This window comes from Carcharhinus amblyrhynchos, chromosome 6 (assembly GCF_965287045.1).
Source record: "Carcharhinus amblyrhynchos chromosome 6, sCarAmb.v2.hapA, whole genome shotgun sequence".
NCBI classification, from domain to species: Eukaryota; Metazoa; Chordata; class Chondrichthyes; order Carcharhiniformes; family Carcharhinidae; genus Carcharhinus; species Carcharhinus amblyrhynchos.
In genome coordinates this window covers 83,313,854-83,341,821 of record NC_137329.1, presented here as the reverse complement: position 1 = coordinate 83,341,821, position 27,968 = coordinate 83,313,854, and the positions used below count along the sequence as shown (strand labels likewise).

Here is a 27,968-nt window from a genome sequence, read left to right as displayed (position 1 = left end):
AACACTTCAGCAGTCACAGGCATTCGGCCTTTGATCTTCAGGTAAGTATTCTCCAAGGCTGCCTCCGTGACACATGACAGCACAGAGTCACTGAGCAGAAACTGATAGCCAAGTTCCACACACATGAAGACGGCCTCTACTGGGATCTTGGGTTCAAGTCACACTATTTGTAACCCCCAAGCCTGGGCTTACAAAATCTCACTTACTGTCCTGTCTGGAGACAATACATATCACTTTAACATGTGCCTAATGCTATCTCCACTCACATTTGTCTGCACCTTTAAGACTTGATTAGCTGAAAAAACTTGTATTCTAATCAGTATTCTGTAAACTGAATATGTGCCCTTACATCTCTGTTTGTGATCAGAACTCTCCACTTACCTGACGAATGGTCAGAGGCCCGAAAGTTAGTGGCTTTTGCTACCAAATAAACCTGTTGGACTTTAACCTGGTGTTGTGAGACTTCTTACTGTATTTACCCCAGTCCAACACCGGCATCTCCACATCATAAAAAAATTGCTCCTCAGGTTCCCATTAATTCTCTCCCCTCTTAACTTAAACCTGTGCCCTCTGGTTCTCGATTCCCTAACCCTGGGGAAAAGACTGAATGCATTCACCTATCCATGCCTCTCATGATCTTATACACCCCTATAAGATCACCCCTCAGTCTCCTACGCTCCAAAAAAAGTCCCAGTCTGTCCAGTCTCTCCCAAGAACTCTGTCCCTTGATTCCTGGCAACATCCTTGTAAATGTCTTCTGCACTCTCTCCAGTTTAATAACATCTTAATACACTTACAACATTTAAAGCAGTCAATAGGGTAGATAGAGAGAACCTGTTTACTCTAAAAATCTAGAAGCTTAACTTTAAAATTCGAGCTGCAACATTCACAGGTGATTTCAAAAAGCATTTGTTAACTGGCTGTGGCCAAAACATGAAATCTCGAACTTAAGAAACTCATGAGGCCGTTGAGTTGAAATTTGACCTCATTAATCAGAAGTCTATATCAAGTGTTGATCATTCTTTGTGTGAAATGGAAAGAACTTGCTCTTCTGTATAATATTTTCCACAATCTTAAGATGCCCCAAAGCAATTCATAGCTAATTAATTATTTTTGAAGTGTTAAAATGCCAGAACTGCAGCAACCAATTTGTGCAGAGTAAGGTCTCACAGGCAGCAGATTTTTGCAAGTTATGGGTAGTAAGCATTACTGAACCAAAGCAAATAAATGGAGCTGGGACACAGATCTAATTGAATGGCAAAGCAGGCTTAAGGGTCTGATTGGCATTCTGCTCTTACTTCCAATGTTCCTAATCTGTTTTCATCAATATACTTTTAATGTACAGATATTGAAGCAGCATACCGAGATGAACATACCCACTCATATTCAGGTCGCAGTGTGGAATTTTTTATGTTCACCCAGAAGACAATATGGGGGTCACAAATTTTTTGTCTTACCCAAAGACAGTGGGTGGGATTATTTCGGCCATGCTCACCCCAAAACCAGAAAATCTCACCCAAGGTCAACGGACCTTGCCATGGTCCACCCCTTGCCTACTACGGGAATGGGAAAATCACCCCAGTGTATCCAACAGTGAACCACTCCTTCAATACAGCACTGGAATGTCAGTCTTGATAATGTGCTCAAGTTCCTGGAGTGAGTGTTTAACCCATCCTCTTCTGATTAGAGGCAAGAGCACTGTGACAAACAGTCTTATATTCAACTTTATTTAATCTTGACCTGTGATCTCTTGCCCGACTATCAGACACAAATGTCTTGTGAAATGTATTTTTTTTCAAAATCATTTAAATTGGGGAGCAGAAAAGGTTAGGAGAATGGATCAACATCTTCAAGATTCTGAGAGCTGTAGACAAATTGAACCTAAGTAAATTATTTTGCAAACTCTAACTGCGTAACAGAATGTTAACTTCAAAAGAGAGAAGTTACACAGGTAATTTACATTTCACAACTTTGTACAAAGCAAGGCATTTGTGTAGAAGAACATATGTAGAGAGACATTGCTGATGAATAGTGTGGGTAGATTCGGAAAAAGAAGCTGAATAGCTTTTTGGCAAAATAATTGATCAAAATTGTAGAGAGGGTATTGGTGTGGTGGCTTCAAGTCATTAACGGTGACCCTTGTTCTATAACATCATTTAGGATGGGCGAAAAACTGTGTAGCTGGATGCTACTTAAATCAGAAGACAAGGAGAAAACACATAGGTTTCTGATATCTTCTCCAAACTGTGAAATAAATGGGAGCATCATTTGATTTCTAAATTGAGAAAGGGGAATTCATTGCTCTCATTTTCAGCTTAGATTATAATTACATTGAATGAAGAGGGTGTCCAAGGAACATCACAGCAATAGACCACAGAAATGATTAACATCTTGTGCATTAATGTCAGTCATACATTAATGTAGAGGATGGTCCTAGCATGGTAGTAATGCCACTGGAATAGTAACCAGAGGCTCAAGCTAACTCAGACCTCTGGTTCAAATCCTATCATGGCAGCTGGTGCAATTTAAATGTAATGAATAAATCTGCACTTTAAACCTGTTTTCAGTTATTGTGGCAACAAAACCATTGTTGATTGTAAGAAAAGCCCACCTGAAAAAAATCTGCTGCCCTTACTTGGTCTGGCCTTTATGTGACTCCAGACCCATAGCAATGTGGTTGACTCTTAACTGTCCCTCTAAAAAGTCTTGCAAGTTACTCCATGATTTCAAACTCCTACAAAATCTAAAAGGAATGAAACCTAATGGATGGCTGACATTGACCGAGGCACCGGAAATGACCATAGCAAACCCAGCCCTGAAAACCCTGCAAAGTCTTCCTTTGCACCAACTGAGGGCTTCTGCCAAAATTGGGAGAGCAGTCTCAGACAGCACTGCCATAGTCATCATCACAGAATCATACTTTACAGGCAATGTAACACACATCACCATCATCATCCCTGGGGCTGTTCTTTCCCACCAGAGGTGGCGGGCAGCACATTGATATTCAGTTGGGAATGAGTTGCCCTTAGAGTCCTCAACATTGTCTCCAGACCCATGAAGTCTCATGGCATCAGGGCAAACACAGGAAATGATACCTTTTGCTGGTGCCATTGATGCCCACACTTCCTCCCAACTGATTAATCAGTACTGCTCCATGTTGAACACCAGCTAGAAGAAGAACTGAGGGTGGCAATGGGAGCTTGTGTCCCTTTGTAGCGAGACTTGGACAATGTTTAGGCTTGGGCTGTTAAGTGGCAGGTAATAGTCACAGGCAATGCCCAACTCCAACAAAAGAGAATCCAACCATCACTGAAACCCACTATCAACATCCTGGGAATTACCATTGACTAGAAACTTAACTGGATCAGCCACATAAATATTGTGGCCACAAGAACAGGCCAGAGGCTGGAAATTCTGTCCACCATCTACAAGGCCTAAGTCAGGAATGTGTTGGAGTGATCTCTACTTGCCTGAATGACTGCAGCTCCAAAAACATTCAGCAACTCAACATCATCCAGTGTGCTTGATTATATCCAATCCCTCACTTAAACTATTCACTCCCTCCACCACTGATGCACAGTGGCAGCAGGATGTACCATTTACAAGATGCACAGTAGCAACTCACCAAGGCTCCTCTGACAGCACCTTCCAAACCCATGACTTTGACCACCTCAAAGGACAGCAGATGCACAGGGACACTTGCAAATTTTGGTCCAAGCCCCATATCATCCTGCCTTGCAAATATATCGCCATTTCTTTATTGACATTGGGTCAAAATCCTGAAACTCTCTCCCATTCAGCACTATGGGTATACCTACACCACATGGAATGCAGCAGTTCAAGAAGGTGACTAACAACTGCCTTTGCAAGATAGGCAATAAATGTTGGCCCAGCCAGTGATGCTCATATCTCATGAATGAATAAATAAAAAATAATATATTGAGTGTGCATGACAATTGACAATTATCCAGTTAACATACATATTGGGGAAAATATTTAAACAGCTCTGCCCACTGGTGATGTTTTCTTGTCCTGCCAAAGTCAACAGACTTTTGAATGACTCATTGCATTTTACAGAATGTTATGGAACCTGCCACAACGGGGCCATAACATTCTGCCCCAGATCACAGCATCAGCATTGAGAATTCATAAACAAAATAACTGATTGCAACCAATGTGAAACTACATAAGAACATAAGAACATAAGAAATAGGAGCAGGAGTAGGCCATCTAGCCCTTCGAGCCTGCCCCGCCATTCAATAAGATCATGGCTGATCTGTCGTGGCTCAGTTCCACTTTCCCGCCCTCTCCCCCTAACCCTTAATCCCCTCGCTTATCAAAAACCCATCAACCCGCGTCTTAAAAATATTTAGCGAGGCAGCCTCCACCACTTCAACGGGCAGAGAATTCCAGAGATTCACCACCCTTTGAGTGAAGAAGTTCCTCCTCAACTCCATTCTAAACCGCCCCCCCCTTTACCTTGAGGCTGTGCCCCCTAGTCCTCCTGTCTTTTTTGAGCGGGAAGAGTCTTTCCACCTCTATCCTAGCCATCCCATTCATCATCTTATGTGTCTCAATGAGATCTCCCCTCATTCTTCTAAACTCTAACGAGTACAAGCCTAGTTTATTCAGTGTCTCCTCATAGCTCAACCCCCTCAACTCCGGTATCAGCCTAGTAAACTAGGAAACATTCTATTTTTTATTAACAAGAGACAAAAGGTAACTTGACAACTGCAGGGTCAGAAACTTATCAATCCAAATCCAAAGCAAAGCTGACTAACTGCAATTAATCTTCATCCACAAACACTCTCAGACATGAACTCACCCAGACGACAAATTAAATTGTAGTTTGACATAATTATGTACCACCTTTAACATAGCAAAATATCCTAAGGTGCTTCACATGAGCATTTTTAACAAAATTTGATACCGAACTGCAATGGAGATATTAGGACAGGTGACCAAAGAGGTAGATTTTAAGGAGCACCTTAAAGAAGGGAAAAATAATGCCAAGAGGTTTAGAAAGAGAACTACAGACCTTGTCGTTTTGGTCATGAAAGATGCTTTTTAATGCAAGTCTATAGAAAAAAACTTGTAGACAAAAATTGATGAGTAAAGGATAGCAGTTGTGAATAGAAATGTAATTAGGCAGCCAAGCTTCAAAAAAATTTTTTAGTAAGATCCAAAAAAAGTTTTAATCCAAAATCTGAGGGCAAATAACTGCAGGTCGACTAACCTGCATCCATAAATCTGAAAATCGAACAGGTCCAAAAACCACACTTCTTTTTAACCTCATCAACCTTTAACACAGGAAGTCTCTACCCCAAGTGGACATGAATCTCACTGACCACCTCCGACCTTTAACCCAGAAAGTCCCTGACCTGAGCCAACATGAGCCAGTGTGACTTGACCTTTAGCGTGCAAAGTCCACAGGTGGGAACTTATTACAGGTTCCCTGTATTTATTATTCAGTAATACATCTTACTTTTCTAGTCATTTTTTTTACTTTAAGCTATAGCTAGCCTTGGCCTTAAGCTATTCTGATGTAAATTGGTCTAGTCCTATGTGCATGTCTGAAAACTAACATCATCTGGAATCCAAAACATGATTGGCCCCAAGTATTTCAGATAAAAGATATTGGCCTTACTTACATGAAGGGTCTCTGGCAGGTTACAGAGAGCAAGGACAGTGCAACAATCTGCAATTTAACTTCCTCTTCGACACAAAATTGCTTTCTCATCCAAGTCTGTGAATATGAACATAGGTATCGAGGCCAAGACCAAGATATTGATTTGCAAAGTTCGGAAGCTGAGCAAACAAAATTCAAATTCTTCTGACTTAATTTGTGTCAGAAGCAGGGATATTATCAATTAGTCAGGAGTAAACATTATACTTTATATAAATTGGCACAAAAGCAACAAGGACAACCTCTTCACATTCATAACATCTATGAAGAGGTTTAAATATGCAAGTTTTACAAAATGCAATTTTGCAAGACTGGCAACATTCCAAAGATACATAACTGTAACCTCAGTGACTGTGGTCATGTACTCTTCTGGCTTGTTTCAATTATAACTCCCCTGCATCAAGAGAGAGGCTGCACCAAGGTGGTGTAAGGAGTACAGTGTCCATGCTTCCTGTCAGAAATCAAAGAGACACCTGTTCCAGCCAAATTTTTAAGTGATCATCAAAAAGAGGCGAGATTCTTTATTTGTTTATTAGATTTCTAAAAAAATTTCAGAGGTTTGACACTATCCATTAATTTTGCCTTTTTAGCTCGCTAAGTATCTGATTAAAAGTCTGATGATATTAGCAAGAGATTTGGCTACTGGGGATTTGTCCCTTCAGCCACAGAAGGAAGGTGTCAATGAAATGATCTGGCAGTTTGCGGAATATCAAAGATATAACTGCTAGACTGTACAGCAATGGCTGTAAACTTGTCAGCACTTATTCCTTTTTAATAGAGTGATAATTAGCAGGAAGCTTATGTATCAACACTATGCCACAGCCTTGCTGCGGGTGGACAATTAAATGAAACAGATGGATATTTTGTGACGGGTATTGCAGTCAGTGTTCAGGAGAATGTGTTTTGATAATTTTTTCCCCAGCTGCTATGTTTCAGGAATACAGCATTTTTTTTGTGTGAGTTTCCCATGACAGTTGTGAAACCAAATTTCAGGTAAAAGGCATACTCGATGGAATTCATATACAGCTGCTCCACAAAAATGGATATTCCAAAACCAATCTGTCAAGGCATTCGTACCTGATACCACCTTGACAAAACCCACGTGGCCCATATCAATTCACCTACCTAACTAACCACTGTTCAACTGAGTTTACACAATCACTGGCAAATGTTCCCTATTTATCCTCATAGTCTTCAGTTTTAATCTTCCTCATTCATTTCATTGCTTCAAATACTAAGTGGTTGTACTTTTGTTTTAAATTGTTTCTATGCATAAGCTAGTTTCTTTAAAAATACGTTTTATGGGATGGGGACATCCGTGGCTAAGCCAGCATTTATTTCCCTAGTTGCTCGTCAGAAGGTGGTGCTTTCTTGAACCGCTGCAGTCCTTCAGGTGTAGGTATGACCACTGTGCTGTTAGGGAGGGAGTTCCAGGATTTTGACCCAGTGACAGTGAAGGAACCAAGTCAGGATGGTGGATGACTTGAAGGGGAACCTCCAGGTGGTGGTGTTTCCATGTGTTTGTTGCTCTTTTACTTCTAAATGGTAACGGTTGTGGGTTTGGGAAGTGCTGCCTAAGGAAAATTGGTGAATTCCTGTGTAGACGGTGTAAATGACTGCCACTGTAGAGGATTCAATGTGCAAAAAACTAGATGCCGCAGACCTGAAATAAGAACAGATAAAAGCACTTGACAAGTCAGGCAGCATCAGTGGAGAGGGGAAAGTAATGTTGCTATATCAGGTCAGTTACCTTTCCCAGAAGATGTTGCAAGTGAACGTGTGTGTGTGTGTGTGTGTGTGTGTGTGTGTGTACATGGAACTCAAAAATGATTAAGTAGAGGACAGGAGATTATTGAATGATAATGGCACAAAACAAATGAAGACAATAATGAGAATGATCATTGATGTGTTTGAAGGCCAGAGAAGGTCTAAATAGTTACAGTAGAGAGGGAGGGAAGCAAGGGAGCAAAACAGAGAGAGCTTCACCAACGCAGTTAGTGGTGAAAGGCAAATTGACAACAGGGGTGAAGACCACCTTCCCAATCTATGCACCAGCCTTCACCTTTCCCTAGTCCTGGATGCACTGGTGTGTTCACCCTATATTATCAGCACCTGATGTCCAGGAGAAAGTGGGAGTAGTGTAAAGGTCTTAAAATGTTTTGAATAGAGTCAGAGGACTACAATGTAGCAAACACAGTCAAGGACAGACCATCCCGTTATCAAACACCATTAAAATCAGAAAAAAAGACACAGTCTGTATAAGATTACTACTCTGTATTAGGCATAATTCCTGTGTGATTACCACACTTGTGTTAAGCACAGTCCATGTAAGGTTACCACACTTGTATTAAAACATAATCCCTGTGTGATTATCCCAATGTGTTAAACAAGGCCTATGTAAGATTTCCACACTGTATCAAACAGTCTGTGTAAGATTACCACACCATCAAATACAGTCTATGTAAGATTCTCACACTGTATCAAATATGATCTGTGTAAGATTATTACACTGCATTAAACACAATCAGTGTAAGATTACCATACTATTAAATTCAATCAGACTGCAGCAACACAAACTAATTGAATTTATTAAGCATCCTTGATGGAGTAAAATGTTAAAAGGCACTTCATAGATACACAATAATTAATATTGAGCTAACAATGGAGCCATTAAGACAGGTGATCATAGACTTGGTTACCTGTTCAAATGGACTACCATAACATAGCAAAAACATCAGCGTAAAATCACCACCCTGTCAAAAACCACTAGAAGCAAACAATCACAATGTAGCATAACAGACCATGGATTACCAAACACAGTTACTTACCCTGGGCCACCAAATATTTTAGCACCATTATATACAACATCTTGAATGACAAAAACATCCCACAGCACTTTGTGGCGGCTGTAAAAAAAAAAGCAAATCACCTTAAGGGGAATATTAAGAGTGGACCAAAAACATTGCCCAAGAGGAGGGAGAAAAAGAGAACCCTGAAAGAGGTGGAAGGGCAAGGAAGGGAATTCCAGGGGATGAAAACTAGACAATTGAAAGCATGACTATAAAGAGTAGGATAAAGGAAATACTGTTGGCTCAGTGGCCAGAGAGCTTGGCGAAAGATTTGTTTTTTTAGGGATGAAGGAGATTGTAGAGAGGACAGGTTGAGGTCATGAGAGATTTTAAAGACAAGGCTGAGGATATTAACTTGGGTCACGGTGGCTGAAAGTCACTTCAGTTCAGTGAAGGTGATGGGTGAATGCAGGCAGCAGGTTTTCGGACAAGTTGGGAGTTCACAGAGGGTAGATAATTGTATGGGATGTAAAAAAAACACAAAGAGATTCCAACCAACAGCAATGAAAAAAATCTGTAAACCCAACACTGATCTTTATTTGTGGTATTGAATTGTTTTATGATCCAAGTATATATCCTGTTTATCCTCGGGTGAGTAGTTGAATTTGATAACTAATTCCTCCTTCTATTCAGTGGAGATCATGCTCGCTGCACCTGTGTTCTTGACAGTAAATATTTTTCTCACTGTCTCTAAACTCCCTCGATGCAGATATACCAGCTGTCACCACTGACTCATTTTGATTTTCACGTTTATCCTGTGTGAACGGGCTGGTTGCAGCATTTGTTGGGTCATAACTGAGGTTCCTTTCATTTTCATTCACTTCTCGGAATGCTTGCGAAACTGGAGCCATCTGCCAGAAACAGCAGGCTGTTTTTAAGCTGGCTCCGAATCACCTGTTACCTTTACACTTTTTGCCCAGTTTTGAAAACTTAACACAATGGCAATGTGTGAGCACAGCTATTTTAGACACAAGAATTTTCCCTCGTGTGGGTTTCACAGATTCTTTAACCACCAGTTTGCCCAATATCTTGGCATACCTATTAGAGGAGGGGTCTTTTATTCCATTCGGGGCATATCTTATAAGTGCCTACAATGTGAGCGACATTATGGAGAGAACTAGGATATCGCCCAAAAGCATTGAGAAGAATCTTCTCTCTGTTGAATCATCCACATGCCTTCACATTCTGTGTTCTGTTTTCTCTTCCGCATCAGATATGGGAAAATATACTTCCAGCCTCACTATCTTATTAGTGAGGTTGGAAATATATTTTCGATATATAGAAAGCCAAACAATGTAGGAAAGCCTGATAACAAGAAAAGCAACTTTACTGATATAACAATACGGACACTTAGCTTGTGATCACTCTGTTAATTTTATCTTCCCTTTTATAAAATAGATCTCTGAATTATTTATGCAAGTGTTGAGAAAGCATGAAGATTAAAGGCAAGGCGTTATAAAGTTAGCCAAACATCAGAAACAGCTTTAAAATATTTAAATGCAATGTTCTCTGAAAGTTGTACTTGAGTTTTTCTTTTCAGGGAATGGGGTTCGAAGACAATCACTCGAGTGTTTGAGTGCTTCTTAAAACAGTTTTTCACTCTTTTCCACAGGAAATGCTTTCAGACTGCCCATTTTTACTTAGAAGATAACACTTCGCCAAGAGTGGTTTCTACATCACAATCACCAGCACTACCTGTTGCAGGTAAATTTTTGCAAATCGGTCTCTGGAATCAAACTTGCACCTTTTGTTGACTGGCAATGAAACTACATCATGGCTTTTAGCAGTTTGTTCTCGCCGTTTTGCTTAGCTGTTGTTCACAGTTCTTCAATTATTTTCCATTGCCATTCAGCCTGTGTAGTCCTCTGGACTTTTCCCCACCCACCCCACTGGCAGTGAATGTCGGTACTGTGCAATCACAAGAGTTTCTCACAGTCCTTTACCCAACTTGATCAAAGATGTCATTGGTCACTGGAGTGACTTTGTACTCCAAAAGCTTGTGGCTGCTGCAATCATCCACTTCCTGCACAAAATGAGGGCCAGGGGTGGGGGGGGAATATTTTGGGATGCAAAATAGAGCCGATCCAACGTATATTAAGCATGAAACATTTGTTTGTTACTATGTTACAAGTACATTTTAGTGTTGGATTTGTACCAAACGAAAACAAAGCATTTGCTCCTCTTGCATATCTCAGGGAATAAGCTTGCAAATGCTGATGAATCAAACAATGGATAATGCTGGAAGAATACTACTATTCCAGCAGGATCTCGCTGCAGATTGTAACTGAGCTGCTGGGTATCTAGCTTTGTTTTGACTTTCCTAGTGCTCAAAGAAGGGAGAGGCTTATGAGACTTACATATGGTTATTCCAGGACCACAATGACTCAAAGCACTCAATTAAGTACCTTTTGAAGTGTAGTCACTAGTGTAATGTAGGAAACGCAGCAGTCAATTTGTGCACAGTAAATACCACAAACAACAATGTGATCACGTCCAGTTAATCTGTGTTTTTTTTTTACAGTTTTGTTGGCAGAATGACTAATATTATCCAATACACAGAGGAGAACTCCCTTGCTCTTCTTCAAAATATTACCCTGAGAAAGTTTTCAATTTTCACATTCATTTTCAGGGGACAGACAGCAGATCTTGCAAAACAAGAAAGAACAAACTGCTTGGGGTTGGGAAGGATATAAAATCAACAAAGAACAAAGAAAAGTACAACACAGGCCCTTTGACCCTCCAAATCTGTGCCGATCATGATGCCCTAGCTAAATTAAAAAACAGTAAGAAGTCTCACAACACCTGTTAAAATCCAACAGGTTTATTTGGAATCACGAGCTTTTGGAGCACTGCTCCTTCATCAGGTGAACTGAAAAAACAAAAAAACCTGCCCTTACTCAGTCAGTATCACTATTCCCTCCCTATTCATGTACCCATCCAGATGCCTCTTAAATGTTGCTAATGTGCCTGTTTCCGCCACCTCCGCTGGCAGAGGGTTCCAGGCACCCAACGTTCTCTGAAAAACTTCTCCTGCACATCTCCCTTAAACTTTCCCTCCCTCACGTTGAACCTGTGCCCCCTTGTAATTGATTCTTCCACCCTGGAAAAAAGTCCCTGACTAAAAAGTTAATTTATTAGTCACAAGCAGGCTTACATTAACACTGCAATGAAGTTACTGTGAAAATCCCCTAGTCGCCAAACTCTGGCGCCTGTTCGGGTATACCGAGGGCGAATTTAGCATGGCCAACGCACCTAACCAACACGTCTTTTGGACTGTGGGAGGAAACCAGAGCACCCAGAGGAAGCCAACACAGACATGGGGAGAATGTGCAAACTTCACACAGGCAGTGACCTAAGCCAGGAATCAAACCTGGATCCCTGACGCTGTGAGACAGCAGTGCTAACCACTGTGTCACCGTGCCGCACTATCATCGGACTAATCAAGATTACTTACAATTTCAAATCATTTAAAATGTCGATTTTTCTCCATGTTAACACCATTGGAACATAACTTTACTCATCTCCAATGAGGGTAATTATGAGGAGAATAATAATAATAATAATAATGCTATGAGGAGAGGCTGAATAAACTGGGCTTGTACTCGTTAGAGTTTAGAAGAATGAGGGGAGATCTCATTGAGACGTATAAGATGATGAATGGGATGGATAGGATAGAAGTGGAAAGACTCTTCCCGCTCAAAAAAGACAGTAGGACTAGGGGGCACAGCCTCAAGATAAAAGGGGGGCGGTTTAGAATGGAGTTGAGGAGGAACTTCTTCACTCAAAGGGTGGTGAATCTCTGGAATTCTCTGCCCGTTGAAGTGGTGGAGGCTGCCTCGCTAAATATTTTTAAGACGCGGGTTGATGGGTTTTTGATAGGAGAGGGGATTAAGGATTATGGGGAGAGGGCGGGAAAGTGGAACTGAGCAGCGACAGATCAGCCATGATCTTATTGAATGGCGGGGCAGGCTCGAAGGGCTGGATGGCCTACTCCTGCTCCTATTTCTTATGTTCTTATGTAATGACAAACACATAGCATTCTCCCTATGGTGCACAATTGAAACGCCATCACACAAGGTGCTAGGCAAATTAGCATGACGTGCTAATGTTTCATCTCCCTCTTGCATCCTTTCACCAGCGTTAATAATTCCCCAGTAGCTTTTCTGTAGAAATATTGTTTATGAGTGGACCATTTGATGCTATTTTCAGAACTCTTGCTTGTGGCATTGTAATGAAAAGCTAAAATGCAACATTTGCTCTTGGGAAACAAAAAACAAAAATCTCAAGTAAGGGGGACCTATAAATGACAATTTGTTGTACAGTAAACTTGTTTCTTTTTGATTGAAGCATATAAGAACCAAAGAGGTCTTGATAGATGGATGCAGAGAGGATAATTCTTATTGTGGGAGAACCTAGAACCAGAAGCCACTGTTTAAAAATAAAGTGTTGTCCATTTAACATATAGAGGAGGAGAATTTGTTTCTGTCAAAGGTTCATGAGTTTTTGAAATTCTCTTCCTCAAAAGGTGGTGGAAACAGAGGCATTAGGTATTTTGTAAGACAGAGCTAGATAGATTCTTGATTCATTTTATAATTTGACTCAATTCAATTATGGTATTATTGACCAAAGGTGAGTGGATGCTGTTGGCAAGATCACATTCTCAAGGAAACATATGCTTTCTGTTAAGTACATGAACCTGAGGTAGCATGTGGGATTTAACACAGGAGGTTGCAGGTGGAGATTCCTTCACCTTCTTCCGTCACTGAGGTAGATGGGATGGCGGAACTGATTACCAAGTGTAGCAATATCTTAATTCTGCTTTTGACCAGATGCATTATTTTGTTAGAATTATGTTCCCATATTTATGTAGCCACCCACCAAAGACTGTGGGAGGAAAATCAGAGCACCCGGAGGAAACCCACACAGCCACAAGGAGAATCTACAAGCTCCACACAACCAGTGATCCGAGCTGGGAATCAAACTCAGATCCCTTGTGCTGTGAGGCAGCAGTGCTGGTCACTGTGCCACCATGCCACCCCAATTACTCCTCATCTCAGTTCTAAAAAATTTACCCTGTATCCTTAGACTTTGACACATGGTTCTGGACTTTCCTAGCATCAGGAACATCCTTCCTACATTTACTCTGTTTAGTCATTTTAGAATTTTATAGGTTGCTATGAAACCCCCACCCCCGGCAGAATTCTGAATTCCAGCAAATATGATCCTAACTGCCTCAATCTCTCCTCATATATCCCGCCATCCAAGGAATCAGTCTGATAAAACTTTGCTGCACACCCTTTTTTGTGAGAACATCCTTCCTCAGATAAGGAAATCAAAAATGCACAATATTCTAGGTGTAGTCTCACCACAACCCTGTATAATTGCAGCAAGACATCCCTGTTCCTGTATTCACATCCTTTCACTATGAAGGCCAACATACCATTTGCCTTTTTTACTGCCTGTTGCACCTGCATGCTTACCTCCAATGACTGGTGTTGCAGGACACCCAGAACTCTTGGTACCTTCTGCTATCTCAATTTCTAGCTATTCAGATAATAATCTGCCTTCCTTTTTTGCTACCAAAGTGAATAACCTCACATGTATTCGTATTAAACTGCAACTGTCATGGATTTGCCCACTCATTCAGCTTGTCCAAATGATATTGAAACCTCTCTGCATCCTTCTCATAGCTAACCCTCCACCCAGTTTTGTGTCATCTGCAGATTTGGGGATATTACATTTAGCTTCTTCATTGAAATCTTTAACAGACATTGTGGATACCTGGGGTCCTAGCACTAATCCCTGTGGTACCTCAGTACCTGCCATTTGGAAAAAGATCTGTTTATTCTTACTCTTTGTTTTCTGTCTGCCAACCAGTTTTCTATTCATTTCAATATGCTACACCCCAGTCCCATGTGGTTTAATTATTCACGCTGATCTCTTATGTGAGACATTGTCGAAAGCCTTTGATAGTTTATTTATTTAATTAAATGAACCTATATTCAGAGCTGTCACGGTTGGATTTGAATTCATCTCCAAATCCTTAATCCAGTCCTTTGAATACGAGCCCAATAACATACCTACTATACTACCATGGCCCTCCCTTCACAACAGGGGCCACATGTACCATGTACACAATGCACTACCAAAACTTTCCCACCAGCCCCTTCCAATCCACAACTTTGACCGCCAGAAAGAACAAGGGCAGCAAGTATATCATCCAGACTTGGGAATATCACTGTCCATCACTGACGCTGGATCAAAATGTTGAACCTTCCTAACTAACAGCACTGTGGGGGTGTACCTACACCACATGGACCGCAGCAGTTCATCACCTCCTTCTCAAGGGCAATTAGGGAGGGTAGTAAATGCTGGCCTTTTTAGCAATGGCTACATCTCATGAATAAAAGAAAATTGTTATTTTTGATTATTTTGTCACTGCAATCTGTTAATTAGCATTTTACTAAGACTATAAAATAACAATTTTTACCTTCAGATGAAATGGGAGCAATTCCAATCAGGCAATTTCCAAAACACGTTGCAGAACTTCATGCAAATAATGGATTTTCTGAAGAGTTTGAGGTATGTTCTAAGTTTAGTTTGTGGTAATTCTTATTCCTATCCAGGCAGTATAGTCCTGTAACTCCAAGGGTTTTGTAGTTCGCGTAGATAAAAACCAAATCAAAGGGCAAAATCCTAAATCTGCACTGTAGAATTCCAAAGCATTAGCAGTTAGGATATGTTTCTCTGCACAGAGAATTGGACATCTTTACTACAGAAATTACAGAAGTGTCTCTTAAGGGAAGATTAGATGAATGTTGAAAGCATTAGAAGCTACAGGACTGCAGTGAGGGACCTAGTTGTGCTATTCATTTTGGCTGAAGCAAAAAGCTGGCACAAACTGATGGGCCATTTAGCCTCGTATAACCTCCCATTGCTCTAAGAAAAACATGTCTGAAATTTACTGAGGTTTTCAAGTCAATTAAATAGATGAGAATTAGTGTGGGTTTAATTTTAGACAATCCCTGGCATGGAATTATTTTCTTCAAGTGAGAAAGAAAAAATAATATTAAAGGAGGTGAAATGTCTTTTTATAATTAGAAGATTCAACTGATTCTGGAATGATGCACCAACACCAGTGCAAATCAATGATAATTAATCAGAATGTCAGTGATATTGTATTTCAAGGACATGCTCATTTAATTTGATTGCAAGTTCTTTCTATAATTTGATGCCTTAAAGCCCTGTTGTGAGATAATAGCATACAAACAGTTATGTATTTCTGAAATAGCCCTGCCTGCTAATCGGGGCATTACCACCAATAGAACTGCAGAAAGAGGAATTTGAGAAAAACATACATGATAGTTGTCCACATTATACTTTATGTACTCAGTTAATTTTCATTAAGCACTGGTGATGAGAAGAATATATATTTTTTATTCTTTTTGCACCTATATAAGCATAAAACAGCCCCCAATCATTTAGATGCCATTCTAAAGGTTCATATAATTTGACCTTTAACCAAAATTCACAAGCATACTTTTTATGATGGGTGGAATTTAGTGGCTGTGACATGTCACCCCCACCCCCAAGTTGATGACTGGTGAGAGCCTCATGTTGCCTTTCTACAGGAGGTTCAACTATTCCAAGTTAATCAGGCATTTACGTGGATAGCATCAGGGCCTCCCGCTGCAATAAGGCCTAGTAGTTTGGACATCCCACCCCAAGAATGTCTAGCCAATCAGAGGCAGAGGCTGTGCTGTACAAGCAGCACCACCAGGAGTGGTGGCCACTGTTGGAATTGTACCTGAGCCTACCAAGATGATTAGCAATGGATCTTTCGGAGACTGATAAGAGAAACGGTTTGGCATAGAAGGGATGGGAGGAAGGGTCAACATCAAGGACAGGGGTAGATTCCTGTTCATCCCTCTCCCCCCTCCACTCTTACTTTGTAGTACCATGATCTTTGATCAGGCCTTTGAAATGGATGCTGAGTGCCCTTCAACCTGCCTGCTGGTGGAAAAGCTGCCTTGGACCATCCTGCACCTTCCTGCTTAATCTCATCCCTTCCCACTGAACTTCCTTTCAGAGCTGGGGGTTTGACGTTAAATTCTGCCCTCTAAATGCACCATAGTTTTATTTCCAACACCTGCCATCACGTATCCCTTCAAACCAGTGCTGTTCAAATGCAGCCGGTGTGATCGTTTTGATGCTATTTCTTTTACGCCCACTTGATTATCAACTAAGACTGTGTGTGTGCTTTCAATATATAAATTATAGGGAATGTGTAATGGAATCAAACCTTGGTCTCCAAGAGAAGGGCAGCATTCTGACTCATTTCACTCATTCTCTTCAAGTCTGTGTACTTGCTCCTTGGTGTAAAAATATCTGGCCTCAGATATTCAGATAATCTGTACTGTGAACAGATGACAATGTGTTTGTGATTGCTGCATGGGGTATCAATGATTTTGCATGAAATGTGTCATTCCCTTTATATTAATTTAAAAGTTCAAGAATGTGACTCGGGCACACATTGCAAGTCAAGTTGCAAAGCAATGTGTATTTTTGCATGTTCGATTTGAGCCTAATTTGCAACCTTTGAACTTTATTAACAGTAGATAAAGGCTTACATTAGTTTCATAGAGGAGTTATAAATAGAGTAGGAAGCAGGCCAGCTGAATGTAACCAGAAAGCAGCCCCTGGGTCGGTCTGCCTCTCTTTGTGTCTCTTCCACTGACCTGTGTGTATCTCTATCTCTTTCTCTCCCTTGATCGATCAAAGCCCCTAAAATATGATGTAGAACTAACTATCAATCTCATACCTTATAAAAAGGTTTTCCCCAGAAAGATGGGGGAACAATTAATGGCAATTAGCTAACTAATTCTGCTGATGTGTTAGCATGTTTAGGTTTACATGTTGTAGACTTGTTTACTTCAGTTTTTGTTTTTGCCTTTGGGTGTGGTTGTACTCATGATGTAGAGGTATCGGTGTTGGACTGGAGTAAACACAGTAAGAAGTCTCACAACACCTTCCACACATCTGACGAAGGGACACTGTTTCCGAAAGCTTGTGGGATTACTATCAAATAAACTGGTTGGACTCTAACCTGGTGTTGTGAGACTTCTTACTGTGGTTGTACTGCCATATTCATGTCATTGTGACACAGCAATGGACAGAATAACTCCAAGATGAGATCCGCGGCGGGATTCTCCGATCTCGTTCTCCCTGCCAATGAGACTGGAGAATTTGGCACTTAGCAAAACTCCATTCACTGCAGCAGGACTGGAGAATCCCAGTTGTGGGTGAGGTCAGAGGTTTCGTGTGCCTGTCTTAATTGGAGGCTTTGGCTTAACCCAGCATGAAATACAGCTCCAATTCAGTGTTATGTCTAGTTTCAGACACAATCAAACAATCATGGGATCTCCTGGACATGCCATAAACTGTAGTAGCATTTATTAATGTTTCCATCACACTCTGAAATGCTTAACCATCACCTACCAGGAGCGGAGCTCTGTTGTGTAGGCACATCTTTACAGAAGTACCTCTAGGGAAGGTGGTTCCTACCTATAAGCAAACAGTATAAGCAAGTGTTACTGTCTCTACAAATTGATTTTTGCAGCTATCCATTTGAGAATCAGTTTAGGAGCAGCTTTCATGATACAAGGCAATACTGTGAAAGGCTAATGTTACTGTCATTCAATCTAACCTGGGTTAATTTGAAAGTGCCTTCATGATACTTGTGCTATAGCAAAATACAGGATGGAATTTGATGGTCAGAGCAGAGGGCCTGTAAACAGAAGGAAAACAGGTGACTGAGTGTTTGTAATGATATAAAGGCACCAGTCTCTGAAGGGATTGTGGAAACATGGTTTGGGTTCGTACATTTGAACTATCCGTGTAAGAACAACTGTACAAAAGTAGAAAACATGAAGACCTCTGCAGCAGAGCTTTGTGTGTGTTGTGGAAGACCACAGACCAATGGTCTGTGATCCAGTCAAACTGAGACTGGATCACAGTTGAAGATTGGAGAGTGGCAAATGTTGTGCTTTTGTTTGAAAAAGGCTGCAGGGAAAAGTCTGCGAACAACAGGCCAGTGAGCCTCACATCTGTGTTGGGTAAATTGTTGGAAGGTATTTTGAGAGACAGGATCTACAGGCATTTAGCGATGCAAGGACTGATTAAGGAAAGTCAGCATGGCTTTGTGAGTGGAAAATAACATCTCACAAATTTGATTGCGTTTGTTGAGGGGTTAACCAAGAAGGTAGATGAGGGCAGTGCAGTTGATATTGTCTCCAGGAACTTTAGTGAGGCTTTTGACAAGGTACTGCATGAAAGGTTGTTGCATAAAGTTAAATCTCACAGGATCCATGGTGAGATATCTAAATGGATACAAAATTGGATTCTTGACAGAAGTCAGAGGATGGTTGTAGAGAGTTGTTTTTCAAACTGGAGGCCTGTGACCAGTGGTGTGCATCAGGGATCAATGCTGGGTCCACTGTTATTTGTCATTTATATTAATGATTTGGATGAGAATATTGGGGGCATAGTCAGTAAGTTTGAAGATGACACCAAGATTGGTGGCATAGTGGAGAGTGAAGAAAGTTATCTTCAATTGCAACGGGATCTTGATCAATTGGGCCAGTGGACTGACAAATGGCAGATGGAGTTTAATTTAGACAAATGAGAAGTGATGCATTTTGGTAGATTGAACCAGGGCGGGACTTACTCAGTTAATGGTAGGGCATTAAGGAGAGTTACAAAACAGAGAGATCTAGGGGTACATGTTCATAGCTTCTTGAAAGTGGAGTAACAGATGGACAGAGAGGTGAAGAAGGCATTCAGCATGCTTGATTTCATCGGTCAGAACATTGAATGCAGGAGTTGGGACATCTTGTTGAAGTTGTACAAGACATTGGTAAGGCCACACTTGGAATACTGTGTGCAATTCTGGTCACCTTATTATAGAAAGGATATTATTAAACTAGGAAGAGTGCAGAAAAGATATACTAGGATGCTACCGCGACTTGATGAATCGAGTTATAAGGAGAGGCTGAATAAACTGGGACTTTTCTGTCTGGACTGTAGAAGGCTGAGGGGTGACCTTATAGAGGTCTATAAAATAATGAAGGGCATAGACAAGGTAGATAGTTAATATCTTTTCCCAAAGGTAGCAGAGTCTAAAATAGAGGGCATAAGTTTAAGGTGAGAAGGGAGAGGTACAAAAGTGTCCAGAGGGACAATTTTTTCAGAGGATGGTGAGTGTCTGGAACAAATTGCCAGAGGCAGTAGTAGAGGCGGGTACAATTTTGTCTTTTAAAAAGCATTTAGATAGTTATGTAGGTACGATGGGTATAAAGGGATATGGGCCAAATGCAGGCAATTGGGATTAGTTTAATGGTTTTTAAAAAAAAAAAGGGCAGCATGGACAAGCTGGGCCAAAGGGCCTGTTTCCATGCTGTAAACCTCTATGATTCTATGACATGACATACTTTCCTCCTAGTGATGTCATGCTGCTAACCCTTAAAGGCAAATTACAACAGTAGCAATCCCATCAAGGCCATTTCTGGGAGCTCTGTTGGGATTAAGCCCCTAAATTGCAGTACAGTGGACTGCAACAGTGTCCCCAGCTCCACCAGGGACAATTTTTCAGCAGGGACTTCAGAGTATAGGGCAGGTGTCCCACTGATCAGAGGCCAGATGCCCATTGAGCATAGTGTCAGTGCCATTGGGCATAGTGGCCATTGCCTGTACTGCAGCGGGGCCGACTGGAAAGATTGACGTTGGATCCCCCAGATTAAACTGGGGGCCCAGACAGGGAGAGATTGGTGAGGGGAGCCAGAGAGGACATTTTTAAGCATTTGGCTGTTGCATCGCAGGTGTCTCCCCCTTTCCATTGGCAGGTCCCTTCAGTGGGCACAGAGTATAAGAAAAGGAGGGAGCCCCCGCTTCAGATCGTAGGCATACCTGACAAGATTACCAGGTGATTGGCCTGCAAGGCATAGCCCATAGCAGCTTGGGGCCTTAAGCGTCCACTGATGGGCCTGAATTGGCCTCCGAATAGGAAGGCTGCCCTTGACCCTCCCAGCTATGAATTTGGGGGAAATTCAGAAAGGTGTTGGAACCACCTTCCCACCCAATTACACAGCACCCCTTTTCTGCCTCCAAAGCCTAATATTCCACACATGCTTTCTACTTTCAACATTAAACCAGTGGTGATTTTGTAACTTTATAATTAACTCACACTTATCCTATTCACCATATATGTCTAATTATTCTATGTAGCAAGTTTAGTTACATGATAACCTCAATGCTTGCTTACACTTCTGATATGTTACACCATTTCTTTCCATCTCCAAATCCACTGATTACTTTCATGGTCCTTTTAAAATTCCTTCAAATAGTTTTCCACTTCCCCACAAACTCTCTGAGAAACACCCTGTACCTGGTTCCTGCTCTTTGAATGCTGGTTAATTATTAGTTAATTACCCTGAGTATTAATGATGTTGCCATACACCAACACTGCAACACTGGGTCAAATGGAGACCATTTGAAATGTTGCTGGTATTCATTTCATGACCCTAAGATGAAGGAATGTTACAGTTAGTATTAAAAGAAGCTGAGATCAATGGTTATGAATTAAGCTCACCCAGCTTTTGAAATGTATATATTGCATGACTGTTTAAAGTTTCCTTATTGACCTCATTGTAATACATCTGTGCTGTTTGCTGTGGAGTTTGATTGCTGTGCTTTTTACATTCCCTCCCCTTCATAAGAAACTGAAAGCATTTTATGAGGTAAGACATTTTGTTTTGGCTTTTGTTAGTCCATAGAAGTAGTTTTGTAGAGCAATTATTTGCCCGTTTTATTTTGCCGCATCTATGTGCTTGCTCTCCATTTAATTTTGCTTATTGACACATGCGGAGTGGCTTCAGTCGCCAGAGTAGAATAAGCTCCACTGCTGAATTTGCTCTTGACTGATCTCACTGCATTTTAATCTGCTGCGAAAACGAATGTTCTCTCTCATGCAATGCTGCTGCTTATAAATGTTATCCTAGAGAAGCTTTTACGTTTCCTTGTGCACTAAAAACGCTCAGTGAAAATCCTAAATATTGTACTGACTCAATTCTAAATGCTTTAACATTTCCACTTCAGCGTCAAAAGACCAATCACAGTGTCCTTCAAGCAAACTAGCAAAAGGGACATTTATAAAGAGATTGTGATTTCATACTACCATGAGACCAGATTCAAAATAGTTGATTTTACTGGCTCTTTTAAGATTATATATCTTGATTGGGTTATACTGCTAGGCTGTACCTTGATTAACTCCCTATTGTGGTAAGCCAGGCTTGAGTTTAAGCTAGGCCTGATTTTCAGAGCTCTTTGCTTGTAAGTTCTTTGATTGCCTGTGGGATGTGTTTCTTATAAAGCTCAGCTCTTCACAAAATAATTACTAAATGATGTATCTTTCAATGCATTGCTGATTTCCACTTGTCCTGTAGCCACTTCTAATCTTTCTGATGGATCTCAGTGTGCCTATGTTGTTCGGCAAATGATGACAATCACCTCCCAGAATGACAGGACTGGGTGGGGTTGAGGGAGGAACAGGTTGGGAGTAGATCTTGGAGCATGCTCATTGTACCCCGTTTGGGTGGACCTGGCCTTTTTCCTATTTGCATGCATCTCCACCATGCCCAAGCAGTCATGTTGCATCTGTGGGAAAAGAGTGAAGGCATTTGGAATTATTACCACATTGTCTTTTGAAAATGTCGTCGGAATTCAGTTTTGTACTATATCTACCGTTATTTTTAAGGGGGTATTGGACCTATGCCAGGATAATCCCCCATCTCCTTCCCCACACTAGAAAGCAGTCTTTATTCCAATATCATAGAATAGAATAGAACTGTAGAAAAAGGCCAAATCTCCAAAAAAGCATCCCACCCAGGCCCTACCTTCTGCCCTATCCCCGTAATTCTGTGCATTTACCATGGTTAATCCATTTCATCTACATGTCTTTGGACACCTAAGGGGCAATTTAGCATGGCCAATCCACCTTTTTATATCTAATAAATGAAACGTTAAAGAAATGGGGAAAAGGACAATTTATTTTTCATGTGCAAATGTTTAATTTTCCTCTCTTGGGCCACTCACCCAGATTCTCAGAGAATAATATTTGATTTTTGGAAACTCAAGAAGATTTGGTGAGCACAGTTTGGTGAGGGTTAGAGCTAACCCACCTGTGATGCCCCCAGCAGTTGAGCTGTAAATGCTCACTATGTACCAGATGCTTGAGTTTTAAGCATATGAGGAAAAACTAGAAGATGGCCAGCAGTATGGAAAGGTCCTCTAGCAGGTTTCTATTCTGTCAGGAATGGGGAGGGGGGAATATGGAGGGGATTTAACTTTTTTTAAATAAATTAGATGAACGGGCTTGGCTGTGTCAAATTTTATTCTACTATGTAACAAGTACTTTTGCTTTTTGCAGGAAGTCCAAGGATGCACAGTTGACTTGGGTATCACATCAGATAGCTCCAACCATCCAGACAACAAAAACAAGAACCGCTATATAAATATAGTTGCTTGTAAGCTATTTTGATTATTTCACTATTTCCCAGGGTTATCACTAATTATTTGGAATTACCTTGATCAACTTGAGGAGAACTTCCTCAGTGGTACTTAAGCCTACAAACTTGATGATTTAACTGGCGAGGGTGGGGGGAGGTTTCTTTTTCACATGATTGCATAGGACTGACGTCTAACTATTTTCTTTATGACTCTTTCTAACACAACAAAGAGAGAAATGAGACATATCTGAAGTTATTTGGTTTAATTGTGCACAAGAATGTAGAGGTGGGACATTTGGGTGGCGTGGTGGCACAGTGTTTAGCACTGCTGCCTCACAGCGCCAGGAATCCAGGTTCAATTCCTGGTTTGGGTCACTGTCTGTGCGGAGTCTGCATGTTCTCCTCATGACTGTGTGTATTTCCTCCAGGTGCTCCGGAGGAAATACTGTGAAAGACATGGTGGTTAGGTGCATTGGCCTTGCTAATACCTCAGTGTATCCGAACGGACGCTGGAATGTGACGACTAGGGCATTTTCACAGTACCTTCATTGCAGTGTTAATGTAAGCCTACTCGTGAACTAATAAATAAACCTAAAACTTATCCTGTTTTCAGATTTCTCCTGAGTTCTCCTCCCTTATTCTCTTACATTGCCAAAGGCTGAAAACCATACTGGCAGTGGCTGTTTGGGTGTCAGTTGCTTTCTGGTGTTGGAGTGCAACCAAATAATTTGGCTTGGGTGACTGTTCTACCTCTGGGACCATCACAATCATGGCAACTGAGTGATATTTTCTGGCCTCCCCCTGCATTTCTCTCAGCAGTGCACAGTTTGCTGGTGGTGAGATGCCCTGGGCCCACCGCTGTCAATGGGGTTTCCCACTGAAGCCACCCCACATCACTGGGAAACCCACAGCACAGGGGGTGTGCACCAGCACAGACAATCACAGTGGCATGAATGGCCAGAGAATTCTGGAATAAGTCTGGACTGGATAGTTCAGAGAAGACTACTTTGAGAAGACCTACTGAAGTATTGATGATTTACCAAAGTTTAATATATACATAACTCATTGTAAATAAAAAAGCTGTTTGGGTGAATGGACATTAGTGGTGAAAATGAAAGTAGAAGTCTCACCATCTTTTTTCCAAAAACAAATAACTAGAATCATAATTTAAGATAACTTTTTGATGCAGTCTTCTGTCTCTTTCTTTTGTTCTCATCTATCCTGTCTTCCTAACTGTTGTGTATTTCATTCGGGAAAGATTAATATGTGTGGCAGCATTTTCAACTCTAGGGTTTTTTTAAAGCTTATTTATTAGTGTCACAATTAGGCTTATATTAACACTGCAATGAAGTTACTGTGAAAATCCCCTAGTTGCCACACTCCGGCGCCTGTTTGGCTATACTGAGGGAGAATTTTGCATGGCCAATGCACCTAACCAGCATGTATTTTGGACTGTGGGAGGAAACTAGAGCATCCAGAGGAAAGCTATGCAGAGACAGGAAGAACATGCAGACTCCGCACAGTGACCCAAGCCGGGAATTGAACCCAGGCTCCTGGCATTGTGAGGCTACACTGCTACCCACTGTGCCACCCTGGTCTTCTGATCCCACCGAAGTCAACCTCTGCTGTGGATTTTCCAGAGGCAGGACAGGCAAATTGTGCAAATTGTCACTGACTTCAGTGAGACCAAAAGATCACGCTGGCAGACAATAATAAGCCGCCTGCACCACCCCCATTGTGGATAAGCCTGCCGTGGGGCGGGGGAGAGGCATGGGGGCAGTGCTGAAAACCTCTGGCTGTGGGCTCCCAGTGAACTGGCTTTACTTACACCATCCTGACAGAAAGAAGGCAATATAACAAAATACTCAGTCCTTACAATATCTACACTCCCTCCCCATTTAAAAAAAAGTAAGTACATGTACCATTTGCATTTTAATGTATGAGTTCCCAGAAGTAGATATTACTAAAACACCTTCTACAATATCTGAAAGTTTAACAGGTTCAGTTGCATACTTGTTTTTCCTGTAATCACAACCAAAACACATATAAGCAATACTGCCAGTGCAACTTACATGTTAAAAAAATGTTTTTCCTCACCACCAGCTTATCATGGACTCAAAATGTACTAACTTGCTATTACTATCGACCAAACCAAGGTACTCTTTACCTTCCATTTCAAAGAAATCAATATGTATTTGTTTCCAAGGCTGGTTGAACATAGAATGAAAAAAACCTTGGTTGGATCATTTCTCATTCTGAGAAACAGTGGTGATACCCTTTTTCCCACTCTACAGCCCTTCCTCTACAGCCACCTTTTATTCTTCTACCACCAACCTTTACCTTGCACCATCATCGTTTTTGTCATTTAATCTCTCCTGCTGTGTTCCTTCTGAACACAGGGCCTTCTGTTTTGTTCTTTCCCTGTTGTGCTTAAAATCTGCCACATCACAACGGTTTTCCAGTTCTGTTGAAAGATCATTGACTTGAAATATTAACTTTGTTTCTCTTTCAACAGATGCTGCTTGACCTGAGTACTTCCAGCATTTTCTGTTATTGCTTGCCTCTGACAATGTTGGCACATCACATTGCCTTTCAATGAAAGAGCCAGGTTTTCTCTTTGTCCATAATCTTTTGCAATGGGACACTGCAATGGAATACATGGATCACATGCCCTTGTGGAGACAAGTGTACTTACCAGAGCAAGAAACTATCAGCCTAACCTGTGAGAAAATAATCCCTCATCTAGTTCCACAGCTTTGAGATCAACAACTTCACAATGTAAACTCTCTGCTCCACATTCATCCCATTTTTATTTCTATTCATTTATTTTCATTTCTTCCATTTTATTAATTTTTCCATCGCTATTTTATCCCAGTTGCCATTGCTTTTTCCCCTTACCACCGTCAATCCTCCCCTTCCCCAACCCACCCCACTAGGGCCGTCTGTTAGCTGTTCTACGTCATTCTTTGACATACTGCTCAGCTTCATTCTGCCTTTATCACATTCTGATCTCTTAACATGCCAACCATCTTAACTATGATAACCATTTACTTCCCCTTTGTCTTTTTGTCCAAAACATCTTTGTCAATCTCATCCTATGATGTGGAGATGTCGGTGTTAGACTGGAGTGGGCACAGTAAGAAGTCTCACAACTCCAATTTAAAGTCTAACAGGATTGTTTGGAATCACAAGCTTTCAGAGCACTGCTCCTTCATTAGGTATTGTGAGACTTCTAACAATGTCTACCTAGACTCCATCCCACCCCTACTGCTCCACCCTCCTCCCCAGCATCTGTTTCTCCGCACCCCCCCCCCCACCACACACAAACACACACATACAAACAACAGTATAAATCTCATCCTATTTCCAATTTTCTCTAGCTCTGACAAAAGTTCATCCAGACTCTAAATGTTGGCTCTATAGGTTGGACTAAAACCTGGTGTTGTCAGACTTTTTACTCTATTCTCTCCCCACAGATACTGCCAGACTGCTGAGATTTTCCAACACTTTCTGTTTTTGTTTCAGGGTCCAGCATCTGCAGTAATTTGCTTTTATCCCCCTAATCTACTTTGATTTAAAACAATTTTCTTAACAAAGCGAAAGAAAGTGTAAATGCTCTGGGCACACACTGTGGAATGTAATTGTTACTGGATTCACAGAAGGATTTCTGCTTGTATTTAATCCTGTGTTAAATATTTTTTAATTGCTTTATTCTGAAAATGTAATAAAATTTCTCTTTGTTCCAGTTGACCACAGCAGAGTTAAACTGTCCCCAATAACAGAAAAGGATTCCAAGCACAGTGATTACATCAATGCTAATTATGTTGATGTAAGTAAAATATGGAAGTTTCTCTTACATTCTGAGATGGCATAGAAGAGTGTTTTTGAATTTATGGCTCATTTGTGATTTGTAGGATTTCTGAAACATCCCAAAACTTACAAACTTTTATTTTAAATATTTTTGGTTATTACAATCAGTGCTTATATGTTCCGTGCTTATTTGTGCAAAAACGTTACAATTTCTACAAGAAGTGGATGCAAATTTGTTATATTAGTATATCTCCTACAACAAAATCTGACAGAGGGATAGGCTGCTGAGTAAGTACTGGTGCAAATGTATCATTGTGACTTATCCTGTGTTCATCAAATCATACACACCCTAAAGTGCAGAAGGAGGCCGTTTGGCTCATCAGAGCATCTTACCCAGGCCCTATTCCCGTAACCTCACATATTTACCCCACCAATCCCCCAGATCTTGGGACACTAAGGGGCAATTTACCAAGGTCAGTTCACCTAACCTGCAGATCTTTGGAATGTGGGAGTAAACTGCAGCAGCCAGAGGAAACCCATGCAGATACGGGGCGAACGTGCAGACTCCAGTGACCCAAGGCTGAAATTGAATCCGGGTTCCTGATGCTGTGAGGCAACAGTGCTAACCACAGTGTCACCCAGTTCCATCAGCTTAATTTACCCTTTATTATAAATATCCCACCAACCCTCATAGCAGTTCTTACAAATGTATTTTTACAGGGATATTACTCAGCAAGGGTATGAGCTTAACTAGCTGTCATAACTTCAGGGGAAGATTGACACAGTACAAAACACAAATGAAGTACTGTGTATGCTGGAAAGCCATAAAAGATCGATAGAATCCCTGATACAGCATTTCTGACAAAGTTACAAGGGTTTTGTTTTGGCATTGCAGTTTTCCATTACTATAGGCATCCCACATGAACTGTGCACCAGTTCTGAGCACAGCAATGATGCGGGAATGGGACTTGGTGCAAGTACTTTCAGTTTCGTCTACTGATACTTTAAATTGTCTGACCTTTTAAACAGCCAACCTTGGTAACCAGCAACCCCAGTGGCTGC

General features: G+C 41.1%; 1 protein-coding gene across 4 annotated transcripts in view; it reads left to right on the top strand.

The window, feature by feature from the left end:
• ptprz1a (protein tyrosine phosphatase receptor type Z1a) overlaps positions 1-27,968 on the top strand; it is a 231,950-nt gene that overhangs the window by 179,250 nt on the left and 24,732 nt on the right. For 3 of the 4 annotated variants that reach the window (XM_080190807.1, XM_080190808.1, XM_080190810.1), the window contains 5 exons: positions 10,148-10,239; positions 15,032-15,117; positions 21,309-21,329; positions 23,018-23,114; positions 26,843-26,925. In XM_080190807.1, coding sequence (XP_080046933.1) covers positions 10,148-10,239; positions 15,032-15,117; positions 21,309-21,329; positions 23,018-23,114; positions 26,843-26,925 — 379 coding nt within the window. The remainder of the gene's footprint in view (positions 1-10,147; positions 10,240-15,031; positions 15,118-21,308; positions 21,330-23,017; positions 23,115-26,842; positions 26,926-27,968) is intronic. The other variant, XM_080190809.1, reaches the window with a different exon arrangement.